The 16,381-nt window shown below is 41.6% G+C and overlaps 1 protein-coding gene across 1 annotated transcript in view; it reads left to right on the top strand.

Moving 5' to 3' along the window:
* LOC119484984 (protein NLRC3-like) overlaps positions 1–14,215 on the top strand; it is a 93,899-nt gene extending 79,684 nt beyond the window's left edge. The window contains exon 18 of the mRNA XM_037764196.1: positions 13,833–14,215. Coding sequence (XP_037620124.1) covers positions 13,833–14,209 — 377 coding nt within the window. The 3' untranslated portion in view covers positions 14,210–14,215. The remainder of the gene's footprint in view (positions 1–13,832) is intronic.
* Positions 14,216–16,381: the final 2,166 nt, after the last annotated feature.

Below are 16,381 nucleotides of genomic sequence, written 5' to 3'. Positions count from 1 at the left end.
ACTGTTTGTGTTTTACAGTTTTTAACCTGCATCCTGTTGGCTTCAGGTGTTTGGAGTTTACATTTTCTAAACTTCTACGTTCTAAACCTTCTTCAGCTCTGAACACATTATTAAACACTGAATGATTTCAAGCAGGAACGTTGTCTTCTAAACTTACATCATTTATTCTTTATTCAGATTGAGTCGCTGCAGTTTGTCAGAGATCAGCTGTGCTTCTCTGGCCTCAGCTCTGAAGTCCAACCCCTCCCATCTGAGAGAGCTGCAGCTGAGTAACAACGAGCTGAAGGATTCAGGAGTGAAGCTCCTGTCTGGTTTTCTGGAGAGTCCACACTGTAGACTGGAGACTCTGAGGTCAGTTCACTGACTCTCTGGTACTATTAGAGATCTTATATGTTTAATTAATTGAACCTGATTTATGTACAAACATAACTTACATCCATAAAGTTGTTAATGTCCTTTTCTTCATATTTTCATGTTTCTTGAACTAAATTCAGTCTGCAGTCACTAAAGACTTGTGTTTCTTAAAGAAAGTGTAGAAAATGTCCACTGTTAGTTGTTAAAGTAAATGAATGTTTATCATTGTTGGTAAATGGTCACATCTGGATACAGAAGATCCTCTGAACTCATATCTGTTTTACATTGATCAAGTTTACTTCATGAAGTAGAAATATTTCTCTGGTTTCTGATTGTTTCAACGTGTTTCACAAATAATGTCTGATCATTGATATTGATCCTTCAGCACACACACATAGATGAACACAGAGATCAGCAGCATGTTATTGATGTGTGGTGACATGAACAAGTGTATGAATGTTGTGGTGACATCTGGATGATATCTGTAGAAGGCTGACATTATGATGATCCACAATAACACAATGACAAAGTCACTCTACTCATTTTAGGGAAAAGATCATTGATTAGGACATAGTGATGTTGAGCTACATATTTAAAACCTGAACACATCTGACTGGATTATAAAGTGATTTTTATCTTCATCATTTATTCTTTATTCAGATTGAGGGACTGCAGTTTGTCAGAGATCAGCTGTGCTTCTCTGGCCTCAGCTCTGAAGTCCAACCCCTCCCATCTGAGAGATCTGGATCTGAGAGACAACAAGCTGAAGGATTCAGGAGTGAAGCTGCTGTCTGGTTTTCTGGAGAGTCCACACTGTAGACTGAAGACTCTGAGGTCAGACACCATTTTTTACTTGTGTACTGAGATTAATATGATGTGAAAGTTGTGGTGACACTAAACTGTAGACATCAGGCTGATATTATACTGATCCACACTGAGTATCTTAATGCTAAAGTCCATTTTCTTCTTCAGTGGTTTAGTCCATTGACTGCGGCAGAGCTATGATGAGCTACACATTTAAAACCTTCATATATCACAACACCTGACTTCCATCATGTTAAAATAAATTATAAAAAATACATAAATATGAGGAATAAATAAATAATCTCTATTTCAGCTATCAGACAATAACAAATATAATCACTATTTGTTTTTTCTATACATTTTATGAAGCTATATGATGCTTTTACTGACTGAGGAGTTTAAACTGAAGATGCTCTGATTTTATGACTCCACTGTTCCTAAAATATATATGTTGTAGATGTCTTATCTTAAAATATCTTTTGTTCACTTTCCCCCCAAAATCCATCCTGACATATTTGACATCTTTAGAAACTTTGAGATCTTGAGTTGAATCTTGAATCAGTTTCTGTGGTTCTTATTTGTGTTTGGCTGCTCAACATGAGTTTGTAGAGATGGATCCACTGGTGGAGCTGTCAGAGTTTGAGGGTGTTTCACATATAGTCCTTTTTAAACAAACCAAACTCGGTCCTCTTAAATTGGACCAAAAAGGGGACCAACAGAAAAGGGACTCAGTTCTGTTTGTGTTCACATTGTTAGTTCATTTGAAAGAGGACTCAGTTCTGTTTCTGGTCCACTTCAGCTCTAATGGGGCCTCAGTCCTCTTTCTGTTCACACTATAGTTGAAGAAGTTGAAGTTTTAATTTAATTTCTGCATTTGTTTATTTTTTTAATGATTTTATTTCAGCTACTTTAACAAATGTAGTAAATTTAAACAGTGACTGAAATGCTGTTAAAACACATTCACTATACACAGCCTATTTAAAAAACTCATTCTGCAGCTGCACCACCATCCTGCTCACTCAGAAATATTAACAGATAATATACAATATTATTATGTTCCATCAGTGCGACCAAACACATCAGGAGTGATAGAGATCATTATTTACTGATCCTACGGGTCTAAGCTTCATACTGCTCTAATTGACAGCTGTCTCAGTCACAGTGTTATAAAAATGAACGTTGCAAAAGAAGGACAAGCCGAGGTTTTATTCTGAGCTGATGGGGACTTGATGCTGTGATAGATTTAAATGTGAGGGCAAAAAACGGTGTTCAAAGAAATGACTGACCGCACATAAAAGCTGTAACTTTAGATAGTCCTTAGTAACAAACTAATATCTTTAAATTCAGACATGAACCTCCGCTAATTAATGCGCTTCGATACGCGCTTTAATACGGACTGAATGAATGAGGAAATAAAGCAGCGTGAGCGTAAGCTGCCATGGTTCCGTGTTGTTTTTCCAGGCGTAAGTGTACAAGCGCGTGTGATCTGTCTACGGCAACTCTAGAGGGCTAAAATACAATGGCAAAAGGCCAAGCGAACCTGGAGCGCTTTGTGTTCACAATGCACAGATTAAGCGAGCCGCAACGCAGACTTGAATCGAACCGAACTCGGACCACCTCCCGAGGAGGTCTGAGTTCGGTTCGTTTCAGAGGGGTCTGATTCCTTTTGGAGTGTTCACATATGCGCAAAAAATGCTGACTCATCGCTCTGAGTTCGTTTGGAGGGCTGAAAGGGACCAAGTGTGAAAACACCCTAAGAGGTGAAGTCACTACGTCTTTATTGAAGTAGCAGCACGTTGTCATTAATATTAATGAGAGCTCTGTTTCACTGTTTGTGTTTTACAGTTTTTAACCTGCATCCTGTTGGCTTCAGGTGTTTGGAGTTTACATTTTCTAAACTTCTACGTTCTAAACCTTCTTCAGCTCTGAACACATTATTAAACATTGAATGATTTCAAGCTGGAACGTTGTCTTCTAAACTTACATCATTTATTCTTTATTCAGATTGGAGAGCTGCAGGTTGTCAGAGATCAGCTGTGCTTCTCTGGCCTCAGCTCTGAAGTCCAACCCCTCCCATCTGAGAGAGCTGGATCTGAGTGGAAACTACCTGCAGGATTCAGGAGTGAAGCTCCTGTCTGGTTTTCTGGAGAGTCCACACTGTAGACTGGAGACTCTGGGGTCAGTTCACTGACTCTCTGTTACTGTTATAGATCTTATATGTTTAATTAACAATTGAACCTGATTTATGTACAAACATAACTTACATCCATAAAGTTAATGTCCTTTTCTTCATATTTTCATGTTTCTTGAACTAAATTCAGTCTGCAGTCACTAAAGACTTGTGTTTCTTAAAGACAGTGTAGAAAATGTCCACTGTTAGTTGTTAAAGTAAATGAATGTTTATCATTGTTGGTAAATGGTCACATCTGGATACAGAAGATCCTCTGAACTCATATCTGTTTTACATTGATCAAGTTTACTTCATGAAGTAGAAATATTTCTCTGGTTTCTGTTTGTTTCAATGTGTTTTCACAAATAATGTCTGATCATTGATATTGATCCTTCAGCACACACACATAGATGAACACAGAGATCAGCAGCATGTTATTGATGTGTGTTGACATGAACAGGTGTATGAATGTTGTGGTGACATCTGGATGATGTCTGTAGAAGGCTGACATTAAGATGATCCACAATAACACAATGACAAAGTCACTCTACTCATTTTAGGGAAAAGATCATTGATTAGGACATAGTGATGTTGAGCTACACATTTAAAACCTGAACACATCTGATTGGATTATTAAGTGATTTTTATCTTCATCATTTATTCTTTATTCAGATTGATGAGCTGCAGTTTGTCAGAGATCAGCTGTGCTTCTCTGGCCTCAGCTCTGAAGTCCAACCCCTCCCATCTGAGAGAGCTGGATCTGAGAGAAAACGTACTGAAGGATTCAGGAGTGAAGCTGCTGTCTGATCTTGTGGAGAGTCCACACTGTAGACTGGAGACTCTGAGGTCAGTAGAGGGTCGGAGTCGGTCCATGCTGGTTCCAGCAGTATTGCAATAACCACTCAACAGTCAGTGTGTTACTCCCGTGGGGTATCCCTGCAGCTCCACTGTGTGGACAACCAACCAGTAAAGCCTGGTTTATGCTCGCCGTAGTGAAGCCGGCGTGAGGTGCACGCGGCAGAAAATTACGCCGTCACGGCTTTCGCGTGGTGCGCGAAGGCTCCGCGAGTTGTCGCAGCACTTGGTCGTGCACCTCTGAATTTCTGTTACTACGCGCCGACTGCGCTGTCTTTCATTTCAACATGGATGCCTTTGAGGGAAGACTGGCCGAGCAGCTTCGCCTGTACAGACATCTCTACTACTGTTCATTGAGAGACCACAGGGGCAGTCACATGACCACGGGGACAGTCACATGACCACGGGGACAGTCACAGGGACAGTCACATGACCACGGGGACAGTCACAGGGGCAGTCACATGACCACGGGGACAGTCACAGGGACAGTCACATGACCACGGGGACAGTCACAGGGACAGTCACATGACCACGGGGACAGTCACAGGGGCAGTCACATGACCACGGAGACAGTCACATGACCACAGAGACAGTCACATGACTATGGGGACAGTCACATGACCATGGGGGAAATCACATGACCACATGGACAGTCACATGATCACAGGGACAGTCACATGACCACAGGGACAGTCACATGACCATGGGGATAATCACATGACCACAGGGACAGTCACATGACCATAGGGTAAATCACATGACCACAGGGACAGTCACATGACCACAGGGACAGTCACATGACCATGGGGGAAATCACATGACCACAGGGACAGTCACATGACCACAGGGACAGTCACATGACCACGGGGACAGTCACATGTCATTAAATATTATAATGAAGAAATATTCCTCACTCTGGGTAAAAAGACTCTCTGCATTCTTTCATTCTTCCACAAACAACAAAAAGCAACCTGATAATGCAAAGCAACATTTTACAGTCAGTCAGCAATGTTTTTACAGACGTGTGAATTTACAGTCGAGTGAAAAGTGTAGTTAGTTGTGTTTTCTTTTGATGTGTGTTGGATTGAGACTAATGACTAGTTCTTTCCTTTAATGTAGGACCAGAACATGATTATCAGCAGCCAGTTGTAGTCTTCATGGTGCAGATATGATGATAAGCATTTAATTCTGATAGATTGATGCTAACTCAAAGAACGGACAATTATTTTAAACTTGTTCTATAACTTTTGGGTCTGTGTTGATCTCTATAGGACAGACAAGAAGGTCTACAGAGCTACCAGACACAAAGAAAGTGAGTATTGAAACAACTTCCCCCATTCATCAAACTATTGTACATTCACATCTGATCTTAAAATGAGAATGTCCTCATTGTACAACAAAACTGTTACTCAGTTCCATCTTTGTTCCAGATGTTAAGATCACGTCTATTTGAACAATATTCATCAATATTCTCTTTCACTTTCAGGTGACTCAGATGTCAAACTGAGTGTGGAAGAAAACCTACCGGAGGACGACAAAAAGGTGAGAAAGGAGCAGTTGTACGGTGTGAAATCCTCCAGTTTAAACCATGGATGACTTTACTTGGACATTTATCAAGGATCTACCGCTGAAGAACTGTAGTGTATTACACCTGCAGGCAGACATTCATTTAATGACTTAGACTGCATTCACCTGCAGAAGTTAATAGTGTGGAGTGAAGATCACTGAACTATCATTTATTTACTAAACTTGGCCTCTGAGCTCTCGTCACTGGCAGGACCACGATCAGTCCAGGAGCTGGTGCTGGTGCTGGTACTGGTACTGGTGCTGGTGCTGGTGCTGGTGCTGGAGCTGGTGCTGGTGCTGGTGCTGGATCTGGTACTGGTGCTGGTGCTGGTGCTGGTGCTGGTGCTGGTACTGGTACTGGATCTGGTGTGTTAGTAAATGAGGAGCTAAATACATGGTGATTATTGAGACCCGTGTTCTTGGTGTAGTTCCTTCTGTGTCATTCTGTTGTCCATTGAAGTCATTTCCTCTCTGACTCATACAGGGTGCTTGAGTTGAGTATTGACAGTGTGGCTCTAGTATTTCATCACTTTATTAAACACTAAGACAAGTTGGTATTTCTATTAAAATAACTAATTCTGTTCCTTTTTTGATTCCAGGCTCCAACATCCTTCTCACCTGAGCAGACAGCTGAATCTTCATACAGGTAATCGTATAAACTCTGGACCCAGAGTGTGTAATATTGATTGCCAGAAACTATATTTAGTTTTGGACAAAACCAACTCAGTGTGACAGGGTGGCTGGTGCTAGCCTGCATCGCTCACACACAGGATCCACACCAGACATGGACTTGGCTAGCTTTACTTTAGACCAGTGGAGACGATGTGAAACCTTTGACCTGGATAATTGTATGTCGTCAGGAGATTAAAGAGGAATGTACCCTATCTGAAGCCTTCTTCTAAACGTTATCAGGAAACCGTGTCCCCAAGTCTTCCTCCCACTGAATCCTTCACAAAGTTGAGGGTTCCAGATTATGAGGGTTTAATAAGGAATGAACAACACCAGTAGAGCGCTGCAGGGATGATGTATTTCTGTAGGCCAACCAGGAAGTTAGCATCACTCTGGTTCCCTCCACTAACAGCCAATGGGATTGTTCCGTTGGGTTTTGGATTATTGCAGAAAATCAGCTGTGTGGCAAACACACGTTTATGATACTGACACGTTTTGTTCAGCAAGATAATCTCCACAGCATCCAGCCAGCTGTCCTTCCTGCATCAGTCAGTTTAAACTGTGTTGTTTTTAGTCTGATTATGACTCTAACTTCTTCATATTTGTGTAATATTATCATACGATCTGCTCACCGAGCTCTGATTGGTCAGTATGAGGTGCTTTTATACGAGTTGATCTCTTATCTGGAACATAACCTGCTCCGGAGCAGGTCCGCTGTTCAAGGAAAAACTGTCATAATTAAAAAGCATTACATTTCATTTAAAAAAGTATGCTGACATAAGTGATAACGTTCTTTTTAAAACAGGCTTTGCCTCTTAAAAAGGATTCTGTTTTTCCTTCAACAGGTTTGGGTTGAGGTGGCAGCAAACTAACTAACTCTGCGCTAGCATCCTGCCCAGGAGCAGGCCGTGGTTCAACCTCAACATCAGAAATTAGATTTCAACATGGAGCTGTTTGGCTCCAGTTTATAAGCACAGATAAAGATGTGGATGGTGGTGATATGTCCCACCAACTTTAAAGAAAGCATGTCATATCCCAACCAACCTCGTTTCCTTGCTGAGGCCTCGACTAAAAGAGAGAGACTAACAGGCCAATAAATGCTGGTTATATCAGTTTGGCCCTCTTTGTCCTACAGCTTCAGGTGTCCTGGTCCAGGTGTGTTCCAGTGTGCTTTGACTGGACTGGTGTTCGTCATGGCTCAGGAGGCGGAGCTACTGTACAGGACCGTCCAATGGGATGAGAGCTTCCTCCAATCAGCTGGCAAAATGGCTGCAGGGCCGCTGTTCAACATCAAGTGTTCTGAGGATGCTGCTCTCCGTCAGCTCCACCTCCAACACTGTGACACAAAGGAAGGTAAAGACATTGTTCAACATTAATAGTAAAATTGCAAATATGTTTTTTAATGTGTACTTTGTTGGAATTAGCTGCATAAAGTGACGTGTGAATATATATATATATAGTTGTAATGGATTTTATGAACAACAGAGGCCCTTGGCCTTGGAAGGAGGTAACTAGGTAAAGAATAGAGGTGAAGTGGCACATCCTCGGGATGCTCCAGAGTTAGAGGCAATAGATTGTGGCAAGTGGTAAGAAATGAATTGGGTAGATGAACCTGTTAGCATTAAAACAAAAGTTGAACAGCTCTTTGCTTTCACAGCATTGCTCTGTGATGGCCTGTTGTCTGTCGCTCACATCTCTGATGATGGAATGAGCATCTTGGAGCCGCTGGAGATTACAGACACTCATGTGGTTGTGAAGATCTCTCACCTCTCTGCCTTTGGCCTGATCTGGGATACGATTCTTAGGATTCAGAACCTCATATGGCCGATAAATGGCCAAGTCCTGCTGTTTCTCCGACCTCCCAAGATAAGACATCAAGTACTCCATGTCTTTCTGCTGAACAGCAACGTCGATGTAACCAAGGTAAAGCCATCTGTCATATGTGCTCATCATCAGCCAGAACTCAGCTATTTCCACAAAGATGATTCCTGTCAGTCACACATTGCTCCTTTTATTTATGAACCTCATGCTGTGGTAAGATTGTGTTTCGTTTTTAGTTTTTCTTTCTGTGTTTTGCTCTCGGCGCTGCCTTTCTGTCTGCCATTGTCATTCGTGATCCTTCCACCAGGTGGTGTAAATAGTAAACAGTGGTCTAAAGGTACGGTGGCCATGAGAGCTCAACAAACTGCAACTTTTAAAAAACACAAGCAAGTAGACTAAATTTAATTGTGTTTTACAAGCAAATTAAGAAAACATCTTCACCAACGTGACAACAAATCCTGCAAATAGGGAATAAAACAAATACAGAAACCTGCTGCAAGAAGCACAGACGACGAGGGAAACTGTTTCCAGGGGACACTAAAAAGTGATGCACACGGCTGCGACACACTTGTTGCATCAGTGGTGTTGGAAAGGAGGGACATGCTCTTCAGTGGTTGTCCTCCTACCCCCCAAGACAGATCAGCCTTTGTTAGAACTGATTGATGCCGGGTCCACACTACACATGAATCAGCTGAGTTTAGTCCTGATTCCTCCTGACCATCGTCAGCAAAGCCCTGATTGATTGATGCTTCTAAAGATGATCTTTCCAGATGTTCCTGTGGTGTGAGGTATATTCAGAGTGTTCTTTACATCCCCGATCGGCTCTGAAGTCCATCCTGGTCACACCGGTTTCAAATGGTAAATATTAAACATGTTGAATATTGGGCGGCTGGTTAGTCAGTCGGTAGAGTGAGGCTCAGTCCTAGCAGCGGTGGACCCGGGTTCGAATCCGGCCTGTGGTCCTTTCCGCATGTCATTTCTCTCTCTCCCCCTTTCCACTGTCCTATCAATAAATACTTAAAAAATCACCCCAAAAAAATAACTTTAAAAAAAACAAAAAAAAAAACGTTGAATATCTGTGATGGGATCTCCTGTTGTGTGAGGGGAACCCCGAGGACAGCCGATGACGCAGTCACGTGGGAAAGAACGACAGCCAATAGAGAACCAAGCTGACTGAAGAAGGAAGGACAACCACCGCCATCATGGCGGCCGCGGCTAATGCACGAGCTAATGCTAAACGTGGAGCATAAAGTAGTGGTGAGATGGAGCTCAGAGATGGAGGACCAACGTGTTGATTAGTGTTTAATTTAACGTGTCTCTGTGTCTTCATCCGTCCATCCTTCCTCAATGTTCACTACGAAGTAAAAACTAACATCACTGATTCTTCCTGCCCGTCGTCGGCCATGTTGGTTTACACTAAAGTCTCGTCTGATCTCAGAGATTTAGAGAGACTTCTGTGTTTTTTAGTTGTTGTTGATGAATGAATGTGTTAGTGTGTGCTGTTGCTGTTTCTCTCCAAACACTACAGGAACTAACCTGTTCAATTTAACACAACATGTGGTTATGTGAGGGCTCTCTCACGTTTTACACATCTGGTAAGATCTGAAACATCTGTTAGTGTGGGCCAGCATGAAGTGTCCTCTCCCTCTGCACCATCTCATACGGAGAACCACAAGGTTCCATATTAGGCCCTATTTTATTTTCATCACCCAGCTGTACGTCCCACTGGAACCTGGTGACCCGTGCTGTTTTTACTCCCTAGTGAAGTGCATTAAGGATGCAAAATGCTCCGTGGCAAAAAGATTCCTGCGACTAAACCAGAATCAAACTGAGGTCCTTATCTTTGGCCCTGCAGACACAACAATCAACACTCTTAGGCCTCTGTCATCAAATGTAAATTCCCACCCAAGAAATCTGGGTTTATCTTTGTTATCTTTGATTCTAGTTTAAAATCTGATCAACCAAAGATCTCACAAAGTTCCAGCCAGACAGCCTGTCTGGTTTAAAATGACTCATTACTGGCAGCAGGAAAAGAGACCATATCTCCCTGCACTGGTGTGTTGGCTTCTATTCACTGGTTACCAGTGAAGGACAGAGTTGGTTTTAAGGTTCTTTGATTTGTTTTTAAAGCTCTGCATGGACTGAAACCAGTTCCCCTATTCCACCTCCAGACCCCTCAGATCTGCTGACTCACCGCTCCCAGTTAGAATCCCGGGCTGATTGGGCTCTTTTGGTTGTTGGTCCTGAATGGAGGAACAGTTTCCCCCTCACCATTACATCTCCCTCCTCCAGTGATAACTTCAAACCTGTCTTAAGACCCGTCTCTTTCCTTTAGTCTGTCAGTAGTCACCTTGAAGACTGGTCACACTCTGTTTTTATTTATGTCTTTAGTTTTATTTATTTGACTTCTGTGCAATGCTGTCATGTTTTGAGGATTTTAATCCAGAATTATTTATTCTACACTTTTATTAATTTACTTGCATCCTCTTTAATCATTTCTATGTTTTATTTGATTCTAATTCTCATCGCTCTGTGAGGCACTTTGGTCATTTGTTGTTTTTACGTGTACTCTATAAATACAATCGACAATATGAGCATTAACAGCATATTAAAAATGTTCTGTTTCTGAAGGTTAAGGCCCAACAAGAAGGTGCTACGTACATCCCGAACACTGCCGACTGTTTTCTCAACTTTGGTCAAAGTTACAGTGTCCACTGTGAACCTGGGAGCTTCAGAATACAACCTGATGTGAGTCAAGTCGCAGAATTATCATGAATATAATTTTGGCCGCATGTTGAAAATAGATTCACAATAAGAAAGTACCAGATAAACATTTTTAACAAGATTGAAAATGACTTGATGCTTCTGGTTTTCAGCGTGCACCATACCGCTCAAATTATGGACCAAATTACCATCCGACATTTAAAGTTCTCCTGACTACGATCACAGACGAAGTGACTCTGATGGTCCGGAATCAAGAGAGGACAGAAGACGTCTGGAGATGTGATCTGTTTCAAGCAGGTAAAGATTACCTTTTTATTATTTGGATCAATTTTGAGATCAGGATTATTTCTCATTTGCTACGAACACATTACGTTACACTACTCTACCAACGCAAACATGTGGATACCCGACGGTACCATATTCTCACAGCGACATGAACATCTGGAATGAAGCTAAGTGGTGAGTGAGAGTGGTGTGAAAATGGTTTGTTTCATGTACGTATCATAACGACGGCTTGTATATCCTCCGTCCTCGCTCTTCCTGTTTCCCTTTCTGAATGATGGATACAGACTACCACCGCCTGCTGGTATGGAGAGTTATTTCCTCTCACCAGGAGCAGAACGTACAAGCTTACTGACCGTCGGCTGTCGTCTTTGCGGTTTGTTGGAGTGCGACTTGTCGGCCAAAACAAAGGCGACGTGAGGCGACGCGACAGTCGGCCTTCATCACCGCTAGTTCTCTGATGTCGGGTCGGTGCGTCCCCAGCTTAAGGAAACAAGCTCTTCATCTATGTAAACAGAACTAGCGGTATACCGACGGGTTAATAGAGGGCTCCTTCATGAAACCATCCATCCATTATCTGTAACGGCTTATCCTTACAGGGCTGATCCCAGCTGTTACTGGTGAGGAACACCTAGACAGGTGTCCAGTCAATCACACAGCTGACACACACACACACACACACACAGACATGCACACTCACATTCACACCTACGAGCAATTTAGAGTCGTCATCAGGGTCTGAAATCAGCAACTGCCACCCGCCAAAATGTGGGTAAATTGTTGGCAGTGGCGGGTGAAATCATCAGGAGGAGAGTTAGTAACGTTAGCTGTTAGCAGCCGTTAGCAGCACAGTCCTGACTGGTTTAATAACGGAGCTACTCACGTTAACGGAGGTGCCATTGAGTTATTATTATGAGACGTTCACGGTCTGCCCAGTAAGAGGACTATTGGGTGAAGGTAAATTACAACGTTATCATGATGTGTTCAAATGTAATCTAGTAAAATTACGTTTTTGGTGAGAAACTTGAATAAATCCAGTTGTTTGTAGGAGATGTTTTCACATCAGTAAACATTAGATATTAAAGAGGGAACTATGACCTGTTAAACTTCATAACAACTTACCAAGATTTTTTTTTTTATCAAAGCAATTGTGTGTTTTTATGTAAATGTTGCGACCTAGAAATATTTTATAATTTACATTTTATTGACCTGGAATAGATTTAAGTTATCTAAGAGGAATGTACTCTAATCTGACTTTTACTGTCACTACACTACACCACACTATTATCTGATTTATGTTATTACCGAGAAGTCAATTCAGAGTGATGTTATGTCATCAGTCAGCGCAATGTTATTATCGCAAAGGTCAAAGTTCAGAGTGTGACGATGTCTTCAATCAGTGCAGTAGCGATTAGAGAACGTGCTTGTTGTTTACATTTGTGTGCGAGCGGTTCTGATTGCTTCGTGTAAAGATAACTTCAACAGAACTGGGAAGAATAAAAGTTGCCAAAAGGAAGATGGAGTCATGTCTCTTTAAGGGTGCAACACAAATAACCACTACAGATGACAATAACAAAGTACAGTACAGTACTGAGTACAGTACCCTCCCAGCCCCAGAAGCTACGGTGTAATTCAAACACTGTAATTTACCGTGCATGTAATGTTTTTTTATGTAAAATATATCGAACATTGAATGACATCAGATCTAAAATGTTATTTTTTCATTTAGCGCAGAGATTTCAAAAGTGGCAGATAAAGTTTCTGAGTGGCAGAGAACAAAAATATACTTACCTGCCACAGTGGCAGGAAGTGAAAAAAGTTCATTTCAGACCCTGGTCGTCATTTAACCTAACCGACAGTACATGTCTCTGAACTGAGGGAGGAAGCCGGAGTAAACCCACGCCAACACGGGGAGAACATGCACTCACCACAGAGAAGAATCATGAAACTGATAAAAAAAAATCAAATATGAATGTCTCCCTGTTACGCGCTCCGTAACTTTAAAACTGATCAGAGTGGTAGGTCTGCCTAGCATTAACTATCTTTGCAGGTTTCCAAACTGCTGAGGCTGGCCCGGCTCCTTCCTCTGTGTAGATACACTCGTTAAAGAGGTGGCTGCCACTTGTGTGTTTTGGATTATTAGTGTTAGCGTAGTTAAAATAGAGTTTTATTTCTTGTTTATATTGAGTTGTTTGCCAGCTCAGCTGTGATCCTAATTTCTAGTTTGCAGTCGTTTTTGTTTTATTGAGTTATTGATTTCGGCGCCATTAGAAGTCTGTTCCTAATTTACATTTTATGTCAACACTTGTGTTCGCTTTTGTTTGCTGCAACTTTGTTGGTAAATTGCCTGCAGCCTGTTTTCTATCATTTTAATTGTCCATTTAACAATAAACGGCTACTGTACGCCTGATACCACCGGCTCATGTTGCTTAGACCTTACTGGGATGTAACACTCCCTTTTGGTTTCTGGTTATGAACACAGAACAACTGATTGACAGAGCAGACATGTTGCTGTACAAAACATGACGTTTCATTTCAGTTGAACTGCTCTTTAAAAGTGGTTGTTGGTTTTTTCCGTGGCTCTCAGATCTAACAATGGAAATCCCTCAGAGGAACGTCCCACCAGAAGACAGCGTCCCACCAGAGGACAGCGTCGCAGCAGAGGCCAACGTCTCACCAGAAGACAACCTCTCACCAGAGGACAACGTCTCACCAGAGGAGAGGCTGCTGAGGGTTCGAACAAAGTTTGTAAACGGGATGTCTGATCCTAATCTGAACAAGCTTCTGGATGAACTCCTTCAACGTCGTGTTATAAGCGATGGTGAAATGCAGTCAATCAGAACAAAAACCAAGAGAGATAAAGCACGAGACCTGATCGACACGGTGCGACTAAAGGGAACTGAAGCCAGCAAATTCCTGATCGCTGCTCTCCGTAAGGATGATCCGTGGGTTTTCAGAATTTAGGATGAAGCAAAAGCAAGAAGCTGGAGTGTGATGATGAATCTCTATAATATCTGGCTGTTTCAGAGACTCACATCACTTATTGTTATCTATAAATGATAAATTCCGTCGTTGAAGCCTGTGTGGACTTTCACTCTGAAGGTGATTCACTGAAGTTTGGGGGAAAAGTGAATTCATTTTCAATCTCTTGTGGTTTGGTCTCTAGATTTTATAATCATTTACTTGTGATAACTACTGATGTGTTGTCGGTGATGAAGACCTGTGATAGAGAGCTTGTGACATTTCTATATGTTTTGGGACCGTCCTCTTATTGCTAATTTTTGGAAGAAATTAATTTAGTTTTAATTAGGGCTGTCTAAGTTAACGTGATAATAACGTGCTAATGCAAATTTGTTTTAACGCCACTAATTTCTTTAAAACTTTAACGCAACTTGTGATTATTAGGTTGCAGCGGCTCAGTGTTAAAGCTAGAGTGAAGATACTGGTATCATAGTAAACTATAGAACCTGATGGATCCATCGGTACCAACCAGGTCAGACTAGCTTGTTGTGAAGGAGGTTAAATAACGCTCCAAACTTACGCTAAATTTTGGCAAAGAAAAACCTGCCATGTCCATTTTCAAAGGGGTCCCTTGACCTCTGACCTCCAGATCAGTGAATGTAAATGGGTTCTATGGGTACCCACGAGTCTCCCCTTTACAGACATGCCCACTTTATGATAATCACATGCAGTTTGGGGCAAGTCATAGTCAAGTCAGAACACTGACACACTGACAGCTGTTGTTGCCTGTTGGGCTGCAGTTTGCCATGTTATGATTGGAGCATATTGTTTTATGCTAAATGCAGTACCTGTGAGGGTTTCTGGATCAATATCTGTCATTGATTTGTGTTGTTCATTGATTTACTATAATAAATATATACATACATTTGCATAAAGCAGCATATTTGTCCACTCCCATGTTGATAAGAGGATTAAATACTTGACTAATATCCTTTTAAGGTTTATTTTGAACAGATCAAAAATGTGTGATTTGCTATTAAATATTTTAATGGATTGACGGCCCTAATATTGATTACTGATTCTCTGTCAGACCTGACTGTGTTGAGCTAAGATCTAAATCCATCTCTCTGTCTCTTACTGCTAATCAACGCAGGCTTCACAGCTGCAACAAGAGACCATTTTACAAATAGCAATAAGGGTAAAGATGGATATCATTACTGCCCCTGATAATCTATAGATCTGTGTTTGTTTGGTCATTTTATTCGTCAGTAGACCTTCTGTAACTTGAGCCTACAATAAAGATTTCATTGCAAAACAAATAAGTTTGGATAAAAGGCGTCACACTGTGATGGAACCAAAGTGAAACTCATTGGATGGATGTTGAGCAGTGAAACTATTCCATTAAGAGATGGTGTCTGCAGACATGAACTAGAACAGACAGATGCTGTTATTAAATGAGACCTCAACTGAAACATAGATAGGAGCTTTTTGTTGTGACAAAGGCAGTTGTTCTAATGCAACAACTGTCATTAACAGTTTGGACAAAGACCTTTTAAAGGCAACGGAAAGATTCTGGCCTCTTATCTGGAACAGATGTTGCCTTCAAGTGAAACTGGTGAGCTCGTGTTTACAACACGGGAAGTCGTGTACACCATGTGCGTGGCGTTCAAGTGGTTAAGTGGTGAGAACACCGCTGCTAAGCAACGGCAATGTTAACGTTACTGTCGGCATCCAGAAATCACCACAAATCATATTTTCACATATGAATCAATATTCTGTTACTGTAGTTTCTCTTTCTCTCCTCACATGTTCTCAGAATCATCTCGTAGTGTTCTGTTTAGCTGGAACATGAGAGAGTTTGTGACCCGGCAGCCATGTTGAGATCTGATGAGGAAATTCCAAGCACCGCCCACCAGCCGGAGCTCAGCCAATAGGAACGCTCTCTCTCTCTGAAATGACCTGTGATTGGTCAAAGTCTCCCGTCATGAGTTAGATGTTCTAAAGCCTGAAAACAGAGCCATGAGGAGGAGCAGAAGTCTAGTGATCTCTCAGAACACTTGCATTACAATATGCTGAAAAGTTATTATGGGATGTCTGCCCAGAGATGCCCAAAACATTGTTGCCTACTGAAGCTTTAAATTGACTTGAATTGTAAGTCGCTTTGGACAAAAGCAT

This window comes from Sebastes umbrosus, chromosome 3, assembly GCF_015220745.1.
Source record: "Sebastes umbrosus isolate fSebUmb1 chromosome 3, fSebUmb1.pri, whole genome shotgun sequence".
NCBI classification, from domain to species: Eukaryota; Metazoa; Chordata; class Actinopteri; order Perciformes; family Sebastidae; genus Sebastes; species Sebastes umbrosus.
The sequence above is the reverse complement of the archived record's forward strand: the minus strand, read 5'-3'. Positions and strand labels throughout refer to the sequence as shown.